This window comes from Magallana gigas, chromosome 8, assembly GCF_963853765.1.
Source record: "Magallana gigas chromosome 8, xbMagGiga1.1, whole genome shotgun sequence".
Taxonomy (NCBI): domain Eukaryota; kingdom Metazoa; phylum Mollusca; class Bivalvia; order Ostreida; family Ostreidae; genus Magallana; species Magallana gigas.
The window spans coordinates 50,495,526-50,517,896 of NC_088860.1; the positions used below are offsets into that span (position 1 = coordinate 50,495,526).

At 33.3% G+C, this 22,371-nt stretch overlaps 1 protein-coding gene across 2 annotated transcripts; it reads right to left on the reverse strand.

The window, feature by feature from the left end:
- Nucleotides 1-1,937: 1,937 nt before the first annotated feature.
- On the reverse strand, nucleotides 1,938-8,419 carry LOC105338020 (diamine oxidase [copper-containing]). Of its 2 annotated transcripts, none has more exons than XM_011442987.4 (2): nucleotides 7,793-8,419; nucleotides 1,938-4,452 (listed from the first exon to the last, which is right to left on the reverse strand). In XM_011442987.4, the coding sequence occupies exons 1-2, from the start codon at nucleotides 7,911-7,913 to the stop codon at nucleotides 2,060-2,062; spliced, it is 2,514 nt and encodes an 837-aa protein (XP_011441289.3). In that variant the 5' UTR covers nucleotides 7,914-8,419; the 3' UTR covers nucleotides 1,938-2,059. The 2 variants fall into 2 exon arrangements, with proteins under 2 accessions (XP_011441289.3, XP_065924913.1); XM_066068841.1 differs by lacking the exon at nucleotides 7,793-8,419 and adding an exon at nucleotides 7,161-7,320.
- Between the last annotated feature and the right edge of the window lie 13,952 nt (nucleotides 8,420-22,371).

The following is a 22,371-nucleotide window of genomic DNA, read 5'->3' on the forward strand; positions in this document are numbered from 1 at the left end:
ATAAATTAAGGAAGAACACAGCCTGTGGGAAGGAGCTTAATGCAGACAATTTTAAAACCAAACATGGTAATCGGTTTGTGTTGAAGGATAACAAACTAACTTTTACATACAAATACTTTGCCTACTGAAATGTCTTATACATGTATTTCTAAAATATTTTAAATTCACGACATTTATCAAAAATCCCTCAATAGAATAGCTTTGTTTTTATCACGGCAAAAGTCCGATTTAATCATATGTTATTATCATATGATATAATACACAAAACCTTCCTTGATTAGGCATCAGGCATTCTATATCAAGTACAAGGTAAGTGAAATACTTTTAAGAAAATGTAAATATCAGTAGAATGTTTTAATCTAGTATTAAATATAAAATGTCTCTATATTTTAAGGTTGTAAAAGAATTTCAAGCAAATCAACATTATACAGCCTTATGACTGTATTGATGAAAATATGACTGGCAACGTATCTTCGGTAATTTTCGTAATAATCCAACTTTAAATTAGCGTTTTCGTGATCAGTTTTACATCGCATAATAATCAATAACCAGAAATATTATCCGGTATTGTGTGCTACCAGAAATTTTTTAATTGCAAATATGAATGAAACGCATAAAAAAAAGTTACACATTTTCCAAAATTTCGCAAAAAACTGGGATATAAGGTAAGTATCGGTTAGGAAAAATAAAAAAAATATGAAAAACTATTGTGAAATCGATCAGTACGCATCTTAAATTTGAATCTCTCTTGGTTTATAATATTTTCATTTAAAATTTAAAAATTAAAACGAAATTAATTTCAATAGTTATTTGTTTGTGTATGCCTGATTAAGATATATATAAAATGAAGGATTCCTTTTCCAACGTAACTATATAAATTATTATGTAGAACCAAGACGAAGGAAACAGTATCATCATCTCATTTGATATTACCATTTAATATACGAACTATTCATAACACAATTTTAAGGACATATTTAGACAGTGGATACCGAGTTTCACACACTTTACCAGGTAAGGCTAGGGCTCCCTGAGATTTATGCGAAAGCCGATCGGTGAGATTTGAACTATAAAACTCGTATATGAAATAAAAGTTACAAGCTTAGAAATTCCATTTCTAAAATTATTAAGTTCATCAAATCATGAATATGAAAAGCCTGATGTATCCTTGCGACACCAAATAGTTCTAAATTAAGACAATCCTTGCTTACTGTTCCCTACCTACATGAATGTTTCATTAATGAAAAAAAAACCTAGACGATTTTTTTTTATGATTGACAAACAACAAAATTCAAATCATCCATTATTCATTAATTGGAATTCATTGATGCAAATGATGTAAGCTCTTCCAATCACCAAGTAACAAAATCGGCGTAGGTGCTTGAGAACAGGAATGACCCTCCCCCCCTTTTCCATACTTTTTCTCTTTTTTATCATTAAAGCATCCTTTTATGAAATATTTCGATTCTAATTAATATTTTTCTGCGCAAGTTTTGTATGTTTCTTGTTGATACCATTATATACTGTATATTTTAAAACGTTTAGAAAGGGTTTTTATCTTGATTAAGACATAAGTCGACATAGAGATATTCGGTGGTAAAATTACCAGCAGTTCTTATATATATATATATATATATATATATATATATATATATATATATATATATATATATATATATATATATATATATATATATATATATATTTACAATATAGTATTGGTAACGATTCCACAAATCGGTTATATATCAAACAGTGAGTGAGTATATTAGTAAGCATGAGAGAGAGAGAGAGAGAGAGAGAGAGAGAGAGAGAGAGAGAGAGAGAGAAGAGAGAGAGAGAGAGAAAGAGAGAGAGAGAGAGAGAGAGAGAAGTATCAGACTGGAAAAGGTTTTGATTCATTTGATTAAAAAATATCAACTATTTAGAGTTTATGTATAAATTTTCATTATTATAATGAATCATAAAACAGTCATTCATATATATCTATAAAATGTAGTTTATATATTATATAAATACAAATATTATAATTGGAATATCCTAATCAATATCACAGACGTCATAGTTCTACGTCATGTAAGCGGCCATCGTACTTGTCGGGTCCGTTTGATTTCTGAACACAAGTTGATTCAAAGGAAGTTCCATGTGTGTTCAGGTTAATTCCCCCTTCACGTTTTGGAGTTATCTTTACAGTGTTTGGCGATGAAACACTAGGACACTCCGTAAAATAGTTGAAAGGAAGTAGATAAAAAGTCACCTGACTTCCGGCCGTGGTGGTTGACGGGACATCCTCTGTATGGGGGATGTGTAACAGACCCATTGTCACCCACGCTACAATATCAGTGTTCACAATGGAGTCGTTATTTTGTATAAACTTATCGAAATCCAACAGTGGGTCCCAGGGGTCGTTTTGAGCGTATATAGAACTACTGGTGTCTTCAAAGTCGTGGTATTTTGTAACGGCCAGCGGGTATTTCGCCCAGTTTGCTGCTTTCGTGGCTTCGTTCTCCTGTAAAATAAACTTAGATATTCCATGATTGAGAATTCGATAGCCACGCTCCGACTTGAATTTGCTGGTGGCATCCATGTTTAGGATGACGTCATACTTTGGTTTCGTGTTGTTGAGTTGTCCAGGACCAGCGTCCAACTCGTTCTCTTGAATATTTTTCTCGAACACCATTTCTGTTTTGTGAACTCCTTTAGACCAGGCCACTTCCGTTCTATGTGTAGATACATCGAGTGTAGCGTAGCTATTCTGAACACCGTTTATATCAAGATCTACTTTGTAGTTGAACAGATGCTGGTGAATATTAGCCACTACGTCATTGTAAATAGGATACCCAAATTTCCTCTCTCCATACAGGGCGTAAGTAGCTTGAACATACCCGGTGGCGGACACTCTTACCTGTACAGCGCCGTTCTGATGAAAAATGTAGTCAAAGATGTAATCGTAATTCCAGATATTGGTAATGGTCCGTACAATGAGATGGTAGTCCACCAAACCGGCATATCCCGAGTATCCCCCGGGAAAGTTGGTGTAATGACGTCGCAGTGGTATGTTTCCCGTATTCTCGAAGATACACACAGAGTTCTTAATCCTCCAGGGATCCTGTGTATTGGTCAAGAAGTCGGCGTCAAGGAACACCGCTGTTTCCGGGCAATCAACGCCCGGAACCAGTTCATTACAAGTCGCGCCCATCATCCAAGAGGCGTCGAAGTACATGCTTGTCCCTTGAACGGGGCCGTACCCTGAATAGAACACTACGGCGTCCTGTAGCGATATCTCGTATGCTATTCTTTCTTCTTGAAATCGCACATCAAAAACGTGAAGCCCAGTCGACGGCCTCATTTTAAAATCAAAGTCCCAATGCATATAGGAGACATGTTGCCCATCTACTCGGTACCGTCGCCCGTCGGGCTCCACAAGCTTGGGACCCTGTAGAGGGTCGGGCATCTCACTTTTTCCACGGCGGTTATACGACGAGTACAGGTATTCTTTAGCACCCAGGGGTTCATAGTTTATCTTACGTAGAAGGTTGACGCCGCCATACCGCGTGACGAGGTCGTCCACCTCATAGAACTGCTGTCCGTTATACACTATTTTGGTCACTTTCCATTCTTTGACATTGGTCGATTCATGATCTATCTGGATCTCTAGGCCCAGCGGGTGCAGGTAAAAGCCCTCAACGTCTCGAAACGACCAGAACCATGTCTTGCGTTCCCCGCTAACGCGTCCTCTGGGGGCTATATCCCACCATAGTAAGCAGTCCACGCCTTTGGTACAATTATGATACGACAATTTATAACTCCCGTACATCAACGGATACAACTCAACAGATATATTATAAAGCATTGAGTATAAGACATCATATTCTATTTTGTCAACGGGTTTGGCACTGTACGGAATTCTGGATTTAGTAAAGGACGGATTGGTCACTAGTTTGTGGTAGGTGGGGTACGGTAATGGTCCAACAATGTATTCCTCCACCCTAGGCGGTGTCATATCCCCTCGAATGATGATCGCCTTAGCCGTCCGTTCAGGCTGTTTACTTATTCCTTGTAAGAATGTTAAGACTGTGTCCTTTAAGGGCATGAGGTGGTCGATCATGTAGATATAAGAACTGTTGATGGATGCCTGCGAGAACGGCACTACGTTTAATGATTTCACATTGAGGAGGTAGTCACGTGCTGAAATATACTCCCGAGGGGTCAGTCCATCAAACACTCGCGGATTTTCGAAGTCACGAGGAATCACGCTGTACCCCGGGGCACAGGTTGGTCTCTCTAATTTGATGACAGCCAGAGCGATGATTACGGCGATGAAAAGTACACAGAGAACACAAGAGACGAAGGCTGTCACTTTGAGGGCAAACAGTGGCGTACATCTTCCTGGACCATCCGATGACGAACCATCTTTACTGGACGCCATAGTGAACGTTTCTGGGACGCGGCCTGGAAAAGCAAATGAAAGTTTGAAATTTCATACGAACATTAACCTAGTGTTTCTGATAATGTTGTGAGCAGGATCTTTATAAAAATCCCTTCAGCGAATAAATAAACGTGTCAATTTATCAAATAAAAACTAAAGAAGTTGTTAAATTTACATCTCAGAGATCAGATAGCTACAGGGAGTGAGTTGTTTGCGGTACTGGAACAGCATGATAGAGCGACTTCTGGGGGAGTTTATCTGAGGGAGAAATTTATTCCCTGCCGAGGGCGGAGGAGAAATTGATTGTGCCACTCATGCTGGAGTTCACGGCTGTTACACTATCTCACCCACCGGTTCTCTATCTCGGCTCTCTATCTCGGCATCTCATTCCTGAGATATTTTTGGCCCGATAATGTGCCTTTTTTATGCCTAACATTGTGACGAATTCATTGTTAGAAAGGCTTCAGTACGCCCACAATTCAAGATCTGCATGACAGTATGTGTAATATGGAGAGATATCATTACGTGTATGAGAACTGTTTATTAATGTACACGTGTAACGAAGTTTGTGAAATCAAAGAACATAAATTTAAAAAAGGAACTCAAATATATTGATAATATCTACATTCCTTTAATGTCCATACTAATTTGACTTTAATTTACAAATCTATAGGGTTTAATATTTTAAGGATACATTTTCATACAATGTCATGCTATTTGGAATGGAGTAACTGCATTTTTCTCTCTCTTTGTTTTCTCTTTTTTTTAATTTTGCGTATCAGCTATTTATCTGAAATTACACACTATTTTACAAACAAGAAAAAATGATTGCAAAATGATATAACAAAACCTATTTTGTGATAAAATCGCTACAAACATTAACATACATGTAAAAATGATAAACACTGTAAGCATTAAATTGTTGATGATTATAACTTATCTCTTGTTTAAAAACATTCAGTACAGTTCCTGATAATTCCTGATTAACGCATTTATTAAGGACAAATTTAAATAACTAATTAATTTATTTATTGAAATATTTATGTTTTTGGTAAAATCTCGTTAATAAAGCGCGTTGTCATTTAAAAAATTTGAATAATGTTTTTACAAAATAAAATAGTTTATTTACTATTCAATTAATAGAGTACTGTTTATCAAGAACATACTTGTAAAACTTTTAACTAACATTGCATGCATTTAAAGTTCAAAGGTTAAAATTGTGCTTAAATTAGTTTTTTAAATCAATTTTTAAATGTAATATAATTTTTAACAAAATTAAAAAAAATTCGGTAACGTTTTTACTGAAATTTCTGAGAATTTTAATAAAGCATCAATTTAATGCCAGTTTTTTTTAGCTGTCACCGATTACAGTGGACATGCCGTGCTATCCTTGTATCGGCATAGGACGGCTGCCACATATAGTGACACTCAAACCATGAAATGCCACAACGGACTCTCTATGGACCCTTACCCTCATGTATTCCCCGTAAAGGAATCTAAATAATATAAATACTTAAAACCCAACAAACCAAGCGTTTAGATAATATGCACATTAGAAATGCATATAAATGGAGCAGACAAATCTTGCGTACTAACGACCAAAAGGTGTAACGTATAAAACTTACCGTATCAAAGCTTGTGTTATTAACTGGCGACTATCACGATAATGAAGTGTTTAAGCCTATGTTACGATAAAATATAATCACTCTTATTTGTAAATTATGTGGTCTATGGTGCATTAGTAATTACACTTCGAAATGGTTACGCAGGAAAGTCATGACGGAAATTATGTTTTGACGTTAAATGATTGTTTTTTTTAAAATTTCATTTTGAATGGTTCGATGCAGTGCGCAATTGTATTGCAGAATAGAGAGCATATCCATTACTTTAATATGCTCAGGGAATTTATCGTTATGCATAAAAAAATTTAATAAAAATAATGCCGGTTTATTCAAGCAGGTGTTTCTGAATTATGTCCATGAACACTTATTTGATAAATTCTGACCTGATAACGATAATTTGTTTTTATAAATGATATCATTTTTAACCCACAAAGAAATGGGCTATTGGTAGTTGTACATGGATATACCCGTTTTTCATTAAATAAAATTTTTTAAAACTTACCAGTATATTATTAATTTCTCTGTAAATCCATGGAAATACGTGAATGAACATATCATTTATATTTTCTTTTTATCAAGTTTCGTTACATGAAAATATCTAAAAATGTTTTTTGTTTTGATTCAATTTTGTTACAAATGTACATGTACGTTTCTTCCAAAGGGAGGGGGGGGGGTGCTGTGCTGGTTTTTTTTTTAAATTTTGTGTGTTTTTCTTTTTGAAAGGGGGAGGTTCAAAAACTGAAATTATGGAAGAAATTTGAGAACGAGATTGACAAGCCTGTCGAATGAACCAATAAATACTGTGTGCAATGAATACGGTGTGTTTGTGCCAATCATATATCGACTAGTTACTATTATTGAAGATACGTTCTATAAAAACTTCATCAGACAGACATAAGATGCACATATTATCTCTATCAGTCACTAGACGCGTACGGTTCTTTTGATGATGACGTCGGCGTCTGACTATGAGTGAGGGGTCCTACAATTTCTACTGACCTAATTACAAACTTCATTAGCCAGAGCCTAATGAGCTTCACTTGATTTACCCATTCTACACTACAATGTAAAATGTAGGCAGCCATGGGCGTGCGGTGTTTATAACTTACCATACTGAGAGTTGTAGCTTAGTCTCTCCATTTATAACCGTTTGAACAATGGTATACACAATCCTCGCACATTTGCCACACGTTTATGACAGACAATCAATATTTACAATCATAATAATACAGACGCTGATCTTACAGGCCGCCGCTGAGTGAATCGATACACGTGCACTGCACGCTCCACGTCCCGCGGGCGGGATCAACAGTTCAGCCTCATCAAGATCTTACTCTCCCACCTTTATACGTTAATTGAAAAGTGTCTCTATCTTGTTGTACATCGTTACAAATAAAAAGAGGTGATTTTAATTTAAGAGGAAGAAAAATATGAATGTCACGGAGAAATTCTTGCTCCTATTCGTACTCCAAATTAGATCTTTTGTATTTACCTTTTTACTGCGTGTATATGAAATAAATCGATATTCAAAATAAGTCACCTTCACTCTTTACTGCAGAATATGAATGGTAATGAATTAATCTTCGGCGTTCGAATAAATGAATAATAAATTCATTAAATGTATTATTTCTTTCATTTGACAACATATACAATGAGATGACTGTTGATTGAAATAAAAAAAAAGTTTGATCCACCAGTTTATTTTAGATAGAAAAATTAGAATGGAATTGTGGGTACATACCCGGACACGGCTGTATCTCCGGACTCGTGTCTGTGTGTGCGCCGTTATGTTTGGCGGACATCGGCGCCATGCCGTACGTCCGGGTCCGACTTAGGGCAGATCCCAGGGAAACATCAATCATCGCCCCTCGGTCCGCGCGGTGCCTGGTCAGCTAAGGATAAACAGGTTTTCTATGGCACTAGTGTTTAGTTTTTATCATCCAACTCACAAAGTGTAAACATTACGGGATAGATATTATACACAAACGTCTGTCGAACGGGATAAGTATGGTACCGCATAATATATCCTCCATTTTGAAAGAAAAGAAAAAAAATGAACACAAAAACACGTTCAACACGTGCTGTTTGTGAATAAGCGGCAGATTATTGTAAGAAGTACACACTGTGATTCATACAGCATTGATGAGGCAGAGGGTTGCTTTTCGCAGTGGTTCTTTCAAAACTCCCAGAAATGTAAACAGTGATGGCTGGTGTAGATTATCTCACAGACGATTGCGCATAAATCGCATTGGAAAAAAGGATTAATGCCACTTGTGATTTCGCTAATTAGTAATTCCAGAATGCACTGTGTAAACGGTCTACTTTGTGTAAAATTATCTTATTATCGTTATTGTGGGCGAAGTAATATTCTTAAACATTACATGCATTCTGTGCTATATTTCGAATCAATGAATGCAATGTAAATGGTGCAGTCCGCATGGAAAAACGATTTCTCCTCCGTTTATTATTAGATTCATGGCTATGAAATAAATTCTATCATGAATAGAGAGAAACTGGTGACCACTGATAAACTATATTGAACGTATGTTCTGCCCCAAATCCAAATGTGCTTGCGCCATCATTTTTCGGAATGAAAGCGTGTTTGTGTATGTGGGGAGGGGGGGGGGGTAGGCACATTGTGATTTTAATGTTAGTAAGAGAACACAATATCACTGGTTTAATGTGTTGTTGATGCGGAATTTTAAATACTTTTAATTTCAAAAGACTATAAAGAATAATGTTGAGACAAAGTATCAACCTTTGCAACTTTGTTAAAGAGCAAAATGTTGAATACAAAAACCTATATTAAATTGCATTTTTTTAATAATAAAAATTAACTTAAAAAATATTAACCAGATTAACATGTTAGAGAGGTTGAGATTTCAAACGCATACGGGTACGTGTACGTGAACTTGGGGAATCACCTAAATTCTTCGCGTATTACGTCATCAGTTTTTGTGACGACATGGTTTCTACACGTTCTCTAAACTTGTAGAGTGTTGTCTACACGTACATGTAAGTACAAACGTGTAGCTTTTTACAACAAATAAAATCTTACTGATGAGTGAATGTATTCTTGTATATAATACATTATATAAATTTTTAAACTTCATTTACATGAACATTGATAAGAAATTTACCATTGATTTTGAATTAAATAAATAAATTCATGTCACAAAAGTGCGTCGATTTACGTACACATTTATATCCTACAAGTAAAGAAATCTCAACTGATAAATTACAAAAAACGTGCAGTTTTAACACACGTAAGCATACCCGTACACTTTTAAAATCTCAACCTCTCTATTGAGATTAATAGAGAGGTTGAGATTTAAAACGTTTACGGGTAAGTGTACGTGTATGAAAACCACACGTACACGTACAGGTTTTTGTAATTCATAATAAAAATCGATTTTCCCACTTGAATATTCTTATGTTTATTAATCAATAATCATTAGTCCTTTTTCTAACAGGGTGATTTTATAGTCATATCTAATGTTAAGCATTGCAGTTCTCGAAAAATCCCACACAATTGTTTATATATGGGGTATAAACCTACATCAAACCCTTAACCCCCTAGTGATGCCCAATAATCGTCCAGAGACTAAAGTCTAAACAGTTTTAAAGAATCAGCAATATGTCAAACAAATTGCATATATAAGTAAAAATGTATATTAGAACATTTCAGCTTTTGGGAATAATTAAAATGTTTCCTTTGTAAAACTGGATCCCAATGTAGCCACACCCTTTACTCAAGATTTTTCTCTATTTCTTTGACATTTTTGTCCCCTTACGTTGCCACCCCATTGTACCCAATTTAACTTCAATATACACTACCTAGATTAATAACTGTCAATCTTTTGTTTTGTCCCGGCCCGGTTTTGCCTACCCAGTTTACCAAGACTCGTTGGTTTACCGAACCCGAAGCTATAAACTGATTGAAACACGCCTTTCCTTTAATATTATTTTCGTAATAACTCAGATTTGAAACAGAATAAGCCCATAATTTTTGCAATTTATATGTTCCTTTTCATAGGAATTATTTATGCTAAATTACAATGAATTTGACTCAGTAGTTCTTGAGAAGAAGATTTTTGAAAATGCACCCCCCCCCCCTTTTTTTTTTACACTTTCGAGGTTTCTCCGCTTTGAATGAAAATTGGTCTTTCATTTTTGCAATTTATATTTCCCTTCCAATAGCAATGCTTTGTGCCAAATTTGGTTGAAATTGGCCGAGTGGTTTTAGAGAAGAAGTTCAAAATGACAGACGGACGACGGACAAAATGTGATCAGAATAGCTCACTTGAGCTTTCAGCTTAAGTGAGCTAAAAAGTCCAAACGGCAAAATGACGAATAAATTGAGCCCCGAGAACTCAGAAAAGGAGAACGACGTATAGTACGCATTGCTTCGCCACAACAGAGTCGACAATAAAGTACAAAAGGCGACCTTATCACTAGACTGTTGTTTTTAAATGTCTTATATACACATACATATTTAACAGTTTACCTGGATATGAACTTGGTCGGTACGTAATTTTATCTCCTGAGAAGTCGTCTGGGCTTCGATTACGTAACCAATCAAGTTCATATTTCGTAACTTTTTTAAATTGCTGTGATTTTCTTCATCTTTAGAAATAATGATTTTAAAATGAAATAAATCTAAAAACCCTTGGGGCCGAAGAAAATTGATTAATTTGACGCTTCATCTGTCAAGGGTTTGTGGGTAGTGGAGTGAACAACATTTTTTTTTTTGGTAGCAAATACTGTTCAGTGGTAGTTTATATGATTGATTCTTACTTCTGCTTTTAACGTAATGCGATTTTTACTAATAATTTACTTACCAGGACTTAAATAATATCGGAGTTTGATAAAGCTCTGAACTTTTTTTATCATTTTCAAATCGCAGGTCCATGGAAGTCGAGTTCAGCCAACAGGATGAAGCAAGTTGTCATCTCTGTGAGACTCCAGCCCCTCGTGAACCTAGTGATGTTTGTGGCGTACATCTGTGTGAAGACGGTAAAGGGAAACATCTCTCTGACGAATCAGAAGAACACAAATTGGTACTAGTTAGACACGGTGGATTGAATTTTAAATGTGTTTTATTATTTATTTATAATTCCATATTTGTTTGTAGCCCGCTATTTCATCAGTTAGGTCAAAGAGTTTACATTAAATTTTGTAAAAACATTTTGATGACACACATTACTCACGCAATAATCAATAGTCCGCTTGACGTTACGCATAAATCTTGTAAAATGAATTGTTTTATTAGTACAATTTGTTTGAAATCCTGTGCACAATGATATATGATTGTATTATAAAAATAAAAAAATAAATATCTTCAAACTTTGCCCTCATATTAATTGGTTTTGAGCAGTGTACGCCTTTTTATTAATCGCGGTTTATAAAGCGTAAACTGCCCCAAACCATTTTATATCGTATAAAACTAATAAATATTGAATTCATACCTTAAATAATTTAATTCTGGTTGTAACGCGGCATTTGATTGGATAGAAAAATTAAGTTAAATTTGTATAACTTGGTTTGCACGTCACAAAACACGTCACAATGCACTAACGTCAAAAACGTACTAATCCGCTTGACGTTACGTTTGAATTTTGAACAGATTAATATCATTTTTAAAAGTAAACGGACTCAATTTGTACAGCAAATTACAGAAAATTAAATTATAAGGAATGAACTCAATGTCTACCCAAGTTATACGAGTATAAACTGGGTTGGAGCAATTTACGCTTTTTTTATAATCCGCTTCGCGGATTAATTATAAAGCGTAAATTGCCCCAACCCAGGTTATACTCGTATATCTTGGGTAGACATTGAGTTCATTTCTTAAATAAAATCTGTAGATATTCAATCTTTTCCTATAATTATTTAAATCTGATTGTAACGCCTCATTTGATTGGCTAAACAAATTCATATATATCGTATAACATAATTTGTCTACGTCACAATAAGACGCGCGTGCGAAACGTATTAATCCACTTGACGTTACGTTTAAATTTTGTATAAATTAACAAACAAATTTTAACGAATTAAGGTAGTACAAAACAGATAAGCTAAATTTTTCCTAATATGTTTTACGGTGTAACCGTTTGGAGGGCGAAGACAATATAAATGGGGCTAGATCAGTAGATGCCCTTTTAATCATCTTTGGCATCATAAATTGTTTTGTTTGGACTCTAATCTTATTGCTTAATATGTTTTACGGTGTGACCGTTGGGGCGAGCGCAGAAGGAACTACACATCTGTCATCATTGTTAAATGCAACCCGTGGACTTGCCCTAACCAAAAAACTTTGGCTTTGTCTCGAAAACTTTTACCACCGCAAGGAACCCGAAATTATCAAACTTTTATTCCAATGGCCCCTTCCTAGTCTTATACACTTAAACAAACTACCACTGAGCATTAATAAAATGTTAAACAGACTTACATTGTATTAAAATATTTTTATAATTAAATATTTTTTTTTTTATGCAGATACAATTATGTTTTATCTTTTCTTTACCTTTTAATAATGATCATTAAAATCAGTAAAAATAAATTTTGTTTGTTATTTCTCATTTTGTTCCTTGTTGTAACCCGTGTTTTAATTATTTTCCTCAGTGACATTAATTTTGTTTTAAATCTTTTTAATTTTTGAGTGCTATATAAGCGTTGTAGACATGTGCCCTCACCCCTTTCTTAGTGTGTGGTATCCAATATTAGATCTATTTGGACACATATGCAACTATATAACAAATAAATGTACCGGTAGATATTTTAACAGTTTAATTCTTTTCATTTATCTATTCATATCAAAATGACGTGGCTGCACGTAGATCTAATAATGATTATAGACTTTTCTTTCTTAATAATTTTTTGTCACCTACCTAACGTATGCATATATGATTGGATCAATATGACAATAAATTTAGCATGGAACTTGCATGTGTATTTACTAAGCAAAAAAAATCATCAAAACAAAACTAATCAGCCAAAGAGTCACCGTTAACACTGATACTGAGTACTTCCTACATGATCCAGTACAAATGCTTGATCCACCTTTAAATGTATCGCGGGAAATTAAAACGCGAGATCTTTGTGACGTCATAGTTAACATTCTTTTGCGCTCGACAGTTTTCGTAAATTGTCGGACAAATTCGGAGAAGGAAATGACGTCATATGTCAGCAAAAGTTCAGGTTTTTTTTACGTAAGCTTATGTGTTGTTTACTGTAATGTTTTTAGAAGGATTTTTTTTTATTGTTAAATGAAAATGATGTATGCGATATAGAGGTAAGAATTTTCCGTAGAAACACTTTCTGTTCCACCATGTTGCTATGCACCGCAAAGGATCACTGGGATAGTAGAACGTTTTCACGTGGCCTCATAAAATTTTCTTTGAACAATGTGCAGATTTCAACTCGAATTTCCTCCGTTCGTACACGTTGTCTATGGAGCTCGCTACGCGAGCGGCGCTTCGCGCCGCCTCGCTGCGCTCGCTATTAAATTTGTTCAAGCCCGGCCCTGATATGCTATAGACTATATATTCTGCCCCAGGTTACTGTCTCCATCACATTTTGACAATGTTATAGAAACGTACACAGCTAAAAGAAATACAATTGAAATCCTTCATTAAAACATCCTTTTTTTTTACTCATAGATTTTCACAGGAAAGAAAAATTTATCATTTGCAATACAAATCTCCATAGATTTTTATTTAACAGCCGCTTTTTCAGCCGAACAAGTCAGAGAGAGAGAGAGAGAGAGAGAGAGAGAGAGAGAGAGAGAGAGAGAGAGAGAGAGAGAGAGAGAGAGAGAGAGAGAGAGAGGGGGAAATTCATATAAAAAAACCTGTAAACAAATTTTCATTCTGATATGTACATAAATATTGTTTGAACCCTGAAATATTTCTTCTTCGTAAGCCAAGGGTTTTTGATCTGCGCCACTCCTGGAGATCACAAACCCTTGGCTAGCAAAGGTAGGGATATTTATGAATAACTAATAATGAAGGAAAAAATCTTGGGACAGGTAAAAATTATTTTAATTATCAATATACATGTGTATTATTTTGATGTCTTATTGTCTAGTCTGAAGTAATATATTATACATATATTGGATAATACCTGGCTGCAGGTACAAGTAGTATCTACATCGCAGATCTCTGGATAATTTCTCAGCATGAAGTATTTTAACTTTTTACTTCGGACCCTTATTTTAATTGTATGCATAAAATATGAATTAAAGAGTAATGACGTATATTTTTAAAAAATAAGAAAATCAATTTATCTTGAGATTATTTCACTTGTATGGACAGATATTAATGGTCCATTAATTCACTAAAATTTGTCATCCAAACACTGAATTATTAAACATTCAATGATTGGTTTGTGCATTAAAACTAGAGAATTGAGATAGTACCCTAGCTAATTCACATCATAAGGTGAAAATTATGTCCTTCATGTGTATTGTACATACCGGGGTGTATAATTTAATCTGAGTTTGTCTGACAAATGTCTTACATTTAGTGTTCAATGCATATTTGTGATTGTGAATGCAGTTTAGTACTTCCTATTATAAATAATTTTTAAGTATTTATAATGCATATTACTCCAAATAATCTCCCTATTTGCTTTTATTTTCATGGCGGTTTGGGAGTAATTTGAACATTTATTGTATTTTTTAATCATATACAAATGGTATACACATTTTTTTTTGGGGGGGGGGGGTGAATTAGAATGGGGAAATATTTTACAATGTGTCTTTCAAAGATTAGGATGTCTACAAAATTAAGTTTTGATTTTCTTTTGTTTTGTATTGAATTAGTTATTGGTCGTAACGTATTTTTTTTTTATTTTGATAATTAATTTAAATTCTGGGTACGAAATGACCTGGGTATGAGTATGTTAGGCTACGATTTGAGATGAAACCTAAAAAACGAAATTTCAAATTGAAAGTTGGAGAAAAGTCTTTGGTGTTTTCAAATAGTAATCAGAAAGCAAATTTAATTCAAATACATGGTGTTTTATTTTAATAACAATGAATTAAAACAACACGTTTTTTGTCCAATCAGATGTCCTGAAATTCATTTGATCGGATCTAATGCAACGGTTTTCTTAAATTAGGAATTAATTTTTCAAGAACACACTAGGTAAGTTTGAATGTATTTATCACTCATTAAACAAAGCTGATAAATTATCACCAAACGTGAAGTTAGTACGAGATTCAAATTCAACATGGATGCCGGTGATGTCACGACGCGTGAAGTTATTCTTTTTTCCTCCATCTTGGAAAAGTTTTTCAACTTCATAGGTATAGAGTGTAATTTCTATTTTTAGACATATGTACACGTGTTGTCTGTAGGGAGAGCTTTGCTCTCACGGGCCCTTCGGGCCCGTGAGAAGGCTTCGCCCTCTATAATTCAATTTTTCTAAACATTTTATATTTTTTTCTATGGAATGAGATCTTTTAATATGTACAATTTGAAAAAAATCCTCCGACCTCACAATTTGTGCCCACATTGCCCCAAACCAACCATTGGAAGCTCCTTTCAGTGGAGTGTAACATGAAATAGTCATTGTAATAATTTTCTTTGCCATTAAGTTTACAAATATTTGTGCTGCTATATAAACAGGAGACCTTCTTGTTACTTTAAGATACTGAAATAAATTCTAACTGGTAACTTAAGATAATTTCTCATGCGATATATAATGTAAAACTAGCGCTTATGAATACTCTTTTAAGACGAAAATTTGCAGCACTTAACGCTATCTAAAAAGAAAATGTATGATTCAAATTTGAATAAAATTTAAAAGTATGAATGTCATGACCCAGTAATTAAAATATATCAAAATAAAGAAAATTTAACCATTGGTTTTAGATTAATTAAGGTTTAAGTATGTTTGTCGGAGGTATAAATTGATAAAAATCCTAGATGACGTCATCATATTTGACCTTTAACATGTTGATATGACCTTGAAATTTGTTTGACATAAAGCCTAAGCACTGATGGTGGTTGTTTTCAAATTTGCTAAATTGCACAAAAATCATATGAACACCAAATGTATGTTTCAAAATAATAAATCGAAATACGTTGTATCTCAAATTTTTTGGGCCTTGATTAATTGATTAGTTGATAGGTATGATTTATATTTTTTCTTAAGATAGTGGACTGAAATTATTTCTTACATAATATTAAGTCATTATTTTGTGTATTTGAGAAAATATTTCAAATAAATAATTTCAGAGGTCTTATTATCAAATTTAAATAGTAGAAAATTAAACTATAAGGAATGAATTTAATTTCTACCTATGTTATACGAGTATAACATAACTTGGAACAGTTTACGCTTTTTTACGTTATATTATATCGTATCACATAGATAGAAATTAAATTCATTCCTTAAATGTCTGTTTTGTAAAGACATGTCAAAGTCGTGTAAAGATGCTCATATGAATAGCGTAACAACTCAACTGTTGGGTTCCTGATTTTTTTTCAATGTCTACCGAATTTGATGATCTAAAAAAACAATAATTATTACAGCATCGAGTATGATAAAAAAAACACACTCACACATCTTAGATTCAGTCATTAAGAATTCAATATGTTTAAATATAATTAATTCAAATGTTTTAAACAATTATATTTTTCACTAGATAACTTTAGTAACTATGGTAAAATAATATACCAAAAAGTTAAGTGAATTATATTTCTATTATAAGAAAAAGATATGTTTATAAAGAGAAGTACATTAACTCTACCTTTCTTCTGGCAGTCTGGATGTGAAGTGTATAAGTTTCGGAGTTTGGCGCCAAGCATGCGCACTTAATCTAAATCTAGTAGAACTACTTACTTCCAAAATAACAACCTTAGACCTTTCACACTCTCAAGATAGATTCATTTACTATGTCTTATAGATGATGATGATGATGATGATGATGATGATGATGATAATGATGATGATGATGATGATGAAAATGATGATATATGAAATAGTTTACGAAGAAGTACTTAAAATTGTAAAATTATAAATATTCTACAAATAATTCGTCCTGTGGCAGATGTAAAATTGCCAAAATTAAGTTTCAAAATTAGATTAGAAATTACCTTTTCCAATACATATTATTCAAAGAGAGATAAACCTATGAAAAAAAACATTATATCATTTAACAGGTCGGGTACACTACCTTATATGGATAGCATTATTTAACACGTGACAATATTTTTGGCAAACAGATTCTCCAATCCAGTGAATGGGTTGCAATGCATGACGGTCTATAACGTGTTTACGATTCAACAACCGCACGTGGTATTTGTCTGTTTTATACACAATATTAAATTGCTTGCCGGAATGTTTGTACATCTTGATTTTTACTTTAGAAGGTTAAAAAGGAAAGATCACGTACCATTAACTTTGTTCCATGCTCCCATTAAAAAATACTGTTGTTTTAGTTGATTAATTGTGGCTTCAAAAATGATCAGTATCAAACGACTGACAAAGATATGCATACAAGTACAAACATATTTTGATAAGAAAAAAACATCACATTTGTGTATTGGTGACATTATCATTGTGCACTAGAAATAAATATTGTACATTTTTAACAAACGTGAATAGCCACTGTAGAGAAAATGCACAAATATACAAACGCAGAAGCGCAAGCTATATGCAGCATAAAATAGTTTGTCAGTTAAGCATTCTGATGAATTCCCTGAAGAAAATATCAACGCGCGTTCTACTAATGTTGTCCAAAATATGGGGTATCACGTGAAAAAACAGTACTCACTACTTCTAATTCAATAGGACGTACCTCTCTTTTGAACATTGACAATGGGGTATTGAAATAGGTTGATATAAGTCCTCATATGTAATATTTTTTAATTGTGAGCGTAGAAATTGAAGTTCAGACATCATTGTCCATATTACTTTCATAAATTCTGAAAAATCATTCAAAATGAGTTTCCAAAAGACAATTCAAAATGGTATATATTTTCAATACGCTTTGTATACACTGAAACTTGTAGTAGCCCACAATGCCTTGCAACTCATTCACTTGATTGGTTTGTCGATAAAAGTAAACAGATGCCTAATTTAGTATGCAAATTTATGCCGACGTCACAAAATATAGTGGTCTCGACCTTGTTTAAGGCATTTTGCAAATAAACTACAAAACACCTGCACCAAAAAAACTGTTCACATCTTTGGTATTTTAAAACACGTGAGATGGTGTCCGTAAGCTATACTTGAATTCTACATGTAACGGATAAGAAAATTTAAATATTACTTTCATATTCACAAGCCCGAAATAGCAAGAAATGAGAGTAAAGTGGTGGACACGCTTTGGCGGCAGATTTAAATCAGGGCTAGTTTGTGTTATGAATAAACATTGAACGATTACGTCGCGAGCGAATATATTTACTGGAAATCTATTTGGAGTATAAATAAAAGATATGACAAATGTTAAATAAATAAAACTAGCCAATTCGTTACTTGAGAGCGAGATTTTATTTTTAATGGATATACCTTTCCAGAACGAGGTGACAAGAACGCGGGTTGACTAATTCAAGTAAATGCGGAAAGTGTAGGATAAGTTCATAAAATTTAAAGAAGTGTGTTATTCTGATTTCGGGTAGCCATTTAGCCTAGTCTTGAAATTCTGTGTCATATATGAATTCTACATGTAATTTATTTTACAATACCAAATAACTAATATTGAATGAAATAGTTAGGGAAAGATTACATACATACAGAGTTTAGTAAGAAAATATATTTTGTGGTGCAGGGTTTTCAAGAAGAAAATAAACATTTTTTATAACTCAGTTGTTTTAGAGTGCTGTAATTTTAGCTTGCTTATTTTCAGTGCAGACCAGATTTCCAGGTAGTTTATGCATTGAGATATATTTGTGTTGTTTCAAAAAGATATTTGAACAAAATTTCAATATTTCTATTCACATATATTGGCATATTTAGCATACATAAAATCAAGAACAAATGAACTTCCATGTCCCACTGAAATTAGCTTTTCGCATACCATCTAAAAATTTACATTATAGACCAATACTTAGGTTTTATTTTCTGAATGTGTAAGTTTCTTTTGACAAGTTTGTCATAATTTGTGAAAAATAAAAATAGTGTTTTTTTTTAGAGCAAAAGGTTAAAGCTATACACGCTATAATTTACGTCAATTTTGAATGACAGTGAAAACGCATGTGTTTGTCTACTTATAAAAGTTATCCTTAATCTGTAAATTACAAGGGTGAATTACATTTCGTTACAAAGATATAGATTTTTAATTGTTTATTTTCCTGCCAGGAAAATATACCTTTTTATGAATATTGATGAAGGAAGAGCAAACCGACCTCATTGCGCATGTCCGCGGAGAACTAGGTGGTCGTTATTGTTTGCCTAATTAAATATCCAACTTGATTTTTAATATGCTGAACAGTTGTTAATTTGAAATACATACATGTATAATGAGTAAAATACGTTTGTCATTCACGATACCCTTAATTCTGCATTAACACTTATAGGATCTATAAATAGCACACAGGGGAAAAACACAGGTCTACGTCATTTTTTTAAAGGAAGTATTCATATCTACTCACAGGCTTGTTATTTTTTTCTTTTGTTTGCACTCGTATATCGGACAAATTTATGCTTTACTGAAAACATCCTTTCCTTTATGAAACTATCACAATTATGAAGATGTTGACCCTTCACCAGTTTTGGTATGATAGGCTAAATTTAGCTGTCGCTATCACGTGATAGATTGATATTCACGAGGAGGCATTACTTTCCTGGCAGGAAAATAAAAAAATTTTATTGTTTAATATTTGATATATTTGTTACGTGATCGAATTGAGCATTATAATTAACAGAATAAAGGTAACTTTTATTAGTAATCAAACACAAACATTTTCCCCTTTATTCAAAATTGACGCAAATTATAGCGTGTATTACTTTAAAATAAAAAAAACTTTTTTTTATGATAATTTTAATTTTATTATATTTCTTAATATTGTATTTGTATTTGACACCATGGTTCATTTCGATAAAAAAAATTATAGGTGGGAAAGCAAGATGTGCAATTTGCACATTCAGTGCAAAAAGGTCATATTATATACACTGTAGCACCAAAAGGAGCATATAAACCCCAAAATTTTGTTTTGAATTTTGGTTTAGCTATGTGTGTAGATGTTTAAAAAATACTTTAGAAAAACACTTAAAGACTTTTGATCGCAGGATCCAACGTCCTTAAATTCTCAGCAAATTATTTCATTACATACATGTATATATCAACTTTTTCGCTTTAACCAAAGATGTCCGATCCAAGGTATATGCCCGGTATGCATGATGAAACGGCTCTTAGACTACACCTTTCACCTTGACGTTAAGTAGTCAACCTGCGTTCTAGGTTAAGAAGTTCTGGAAAAATCTATTCTCTCACCAGGGTTGGGCTTCGCAAGAGAGTTATATTTATTCATCATTTGTCAAATTGTAACTTTCATTCACTCTTTAGGTGATCATTTAATATTATTTAATTGCAATTATATATTTTAATGCTAACTCCTAATGACTTGGATCCACCAGAGCGTGCCGACCACCTAACTCTCAATTTTGCTAATTCGAGGTTGTTTATCAAAAATGAATGCAGGTTTTTAATTAATTTACAATAGTTACAAGACAACGTAGACTACAACTTTGATGTGGCATGATCTGCATTTTGAAGATTAAAGCCAGCATGAGTCGATTTTTTACGTGAGTTAAAATGGCTTAAGACTTGAAGGATATACTGTTTTGATTGTTTATTTTTTTTCCCCCACATTTTTATAGTATATAGACAGACAGACAGATCACCACTTTTTCACAGACTCTCACACACAGGAAGTTGGTACAATGTATTGGTATACACCTATATATATATATATATATATATATATATATATATATATATATATATATATATATATATATATATATATATATATATATATATATATATATATACAGTACACATTATCTAAAGAAAAAGAAGAAGATTAATATCTACATAATCATTAATGTGTTAATTATATATTTATACAGCAAAAGAGACAACTCGATGGTGACCATCTCTTTGTAAAGTCTTCTGTAGTAAATAGTTTCCTTTCAGTATTGTAGTTGGTTTGTAAGTAGGACATTAACTTTTCAAAACATATCTTTATGTCTTTTCTTGACCTTTGAAAAATATATTTCTTTACCAATATAATAATCAAATAACCACATGATCCATATCTGGATTACCTAAAAGTACACTCTGGATATCAAATGTTATTCTCTTGCCAGATCTATAAAAAATATAGTCTGACAAATTTGTCCAAAGACTCAAGATTACTGGGCATTGGTAGAATAAATGCTTCAAAGTTTCACGTTCTAACATACATATTGCACATAAGTTTTTGTTTTTTATCTTAGAAAGATACACAAATTTATTTATACCTAAAATTCTATGAATTATTCTGTAATTAAACCATACAACTTCTGTAGCTTTTGTGATTAACTTAGAGTTGCGACATGTGTGGTTCCAATTAAAGTCTGGTTCAAGATTTAAGTCAATAGCCCACTTTGATTCACATATTGACCTATGCTGTAGTTTTGAAATATTAAAAAAATATTTTTAAAAAGTCTTATAATGTTCTTGAGCCTTTTCATATTTAGTAAATGGTAGCTTAACTAGGTAATCATTGGTTTTTTGTTCACAACTAATAAAATAAACCGGATGGGACTATAGCTTTCCTCTGCGTCCGTCAGTCCGTCTGTCTGTCTGTCCGTCAGTCCGTCCGTCTGTCTGTCTCACTTCAGTTTTCCACGCTTTTTTCTTTATGCGTTTGAGGAATAACGTTAAATTTGCTGAACAGCTTCAAAATGTCAAACTACAGATCAAGTTTACATTTTTGTAGCGTCTGGTTGACATATTATCGAGAAAATTATTTTTTTATTTTCCAATGTTTTAATGTTCGGGTTCGGTATCGGTATCGGGTTCGGTGTGTGTTGAATAAACGAGGAAAGTATGTAGTCAGTAATAATATTGTGCATTACTTGGACCATTCCTTTTATTGTTTCTAACAAAACAAATAAGTTCTCTAAAATAGTTTCAAGCATTGTGTTGTTAATTTAATCGAAAGGTTTTTTTTGTATAATCAGAATCAGGTTCGCTATCGGGTTGGTTTGTTGATTCGGGGTACAGAAGACGGTAAGAATGATATTCTGCACAACAGTGCATTGTTTCCACAAATTTCTACAAACCGGTAGGGGACGTGTATTGCTAATGCAATACTCTCA

What these genes read in the sequence shown, in the direction of transcription:
- LOC105338020 (XM_011442987.4), bottom strand. Translation starts at nt 7,913, where the DNA reads ATGATTGATGTTTCCCTGGGATCTGCCCTAAGTCGGACCCGGACGTAC. An exon ending in GGAGATACAGCCGTGTCCGG is followed by an intron (nt 4,453 to 7,792) that starts GTATGTACCCAC and finishes TTGCTTTTCCAG; the next exon opens with GCCGCGTCCCAGAAACGTTC.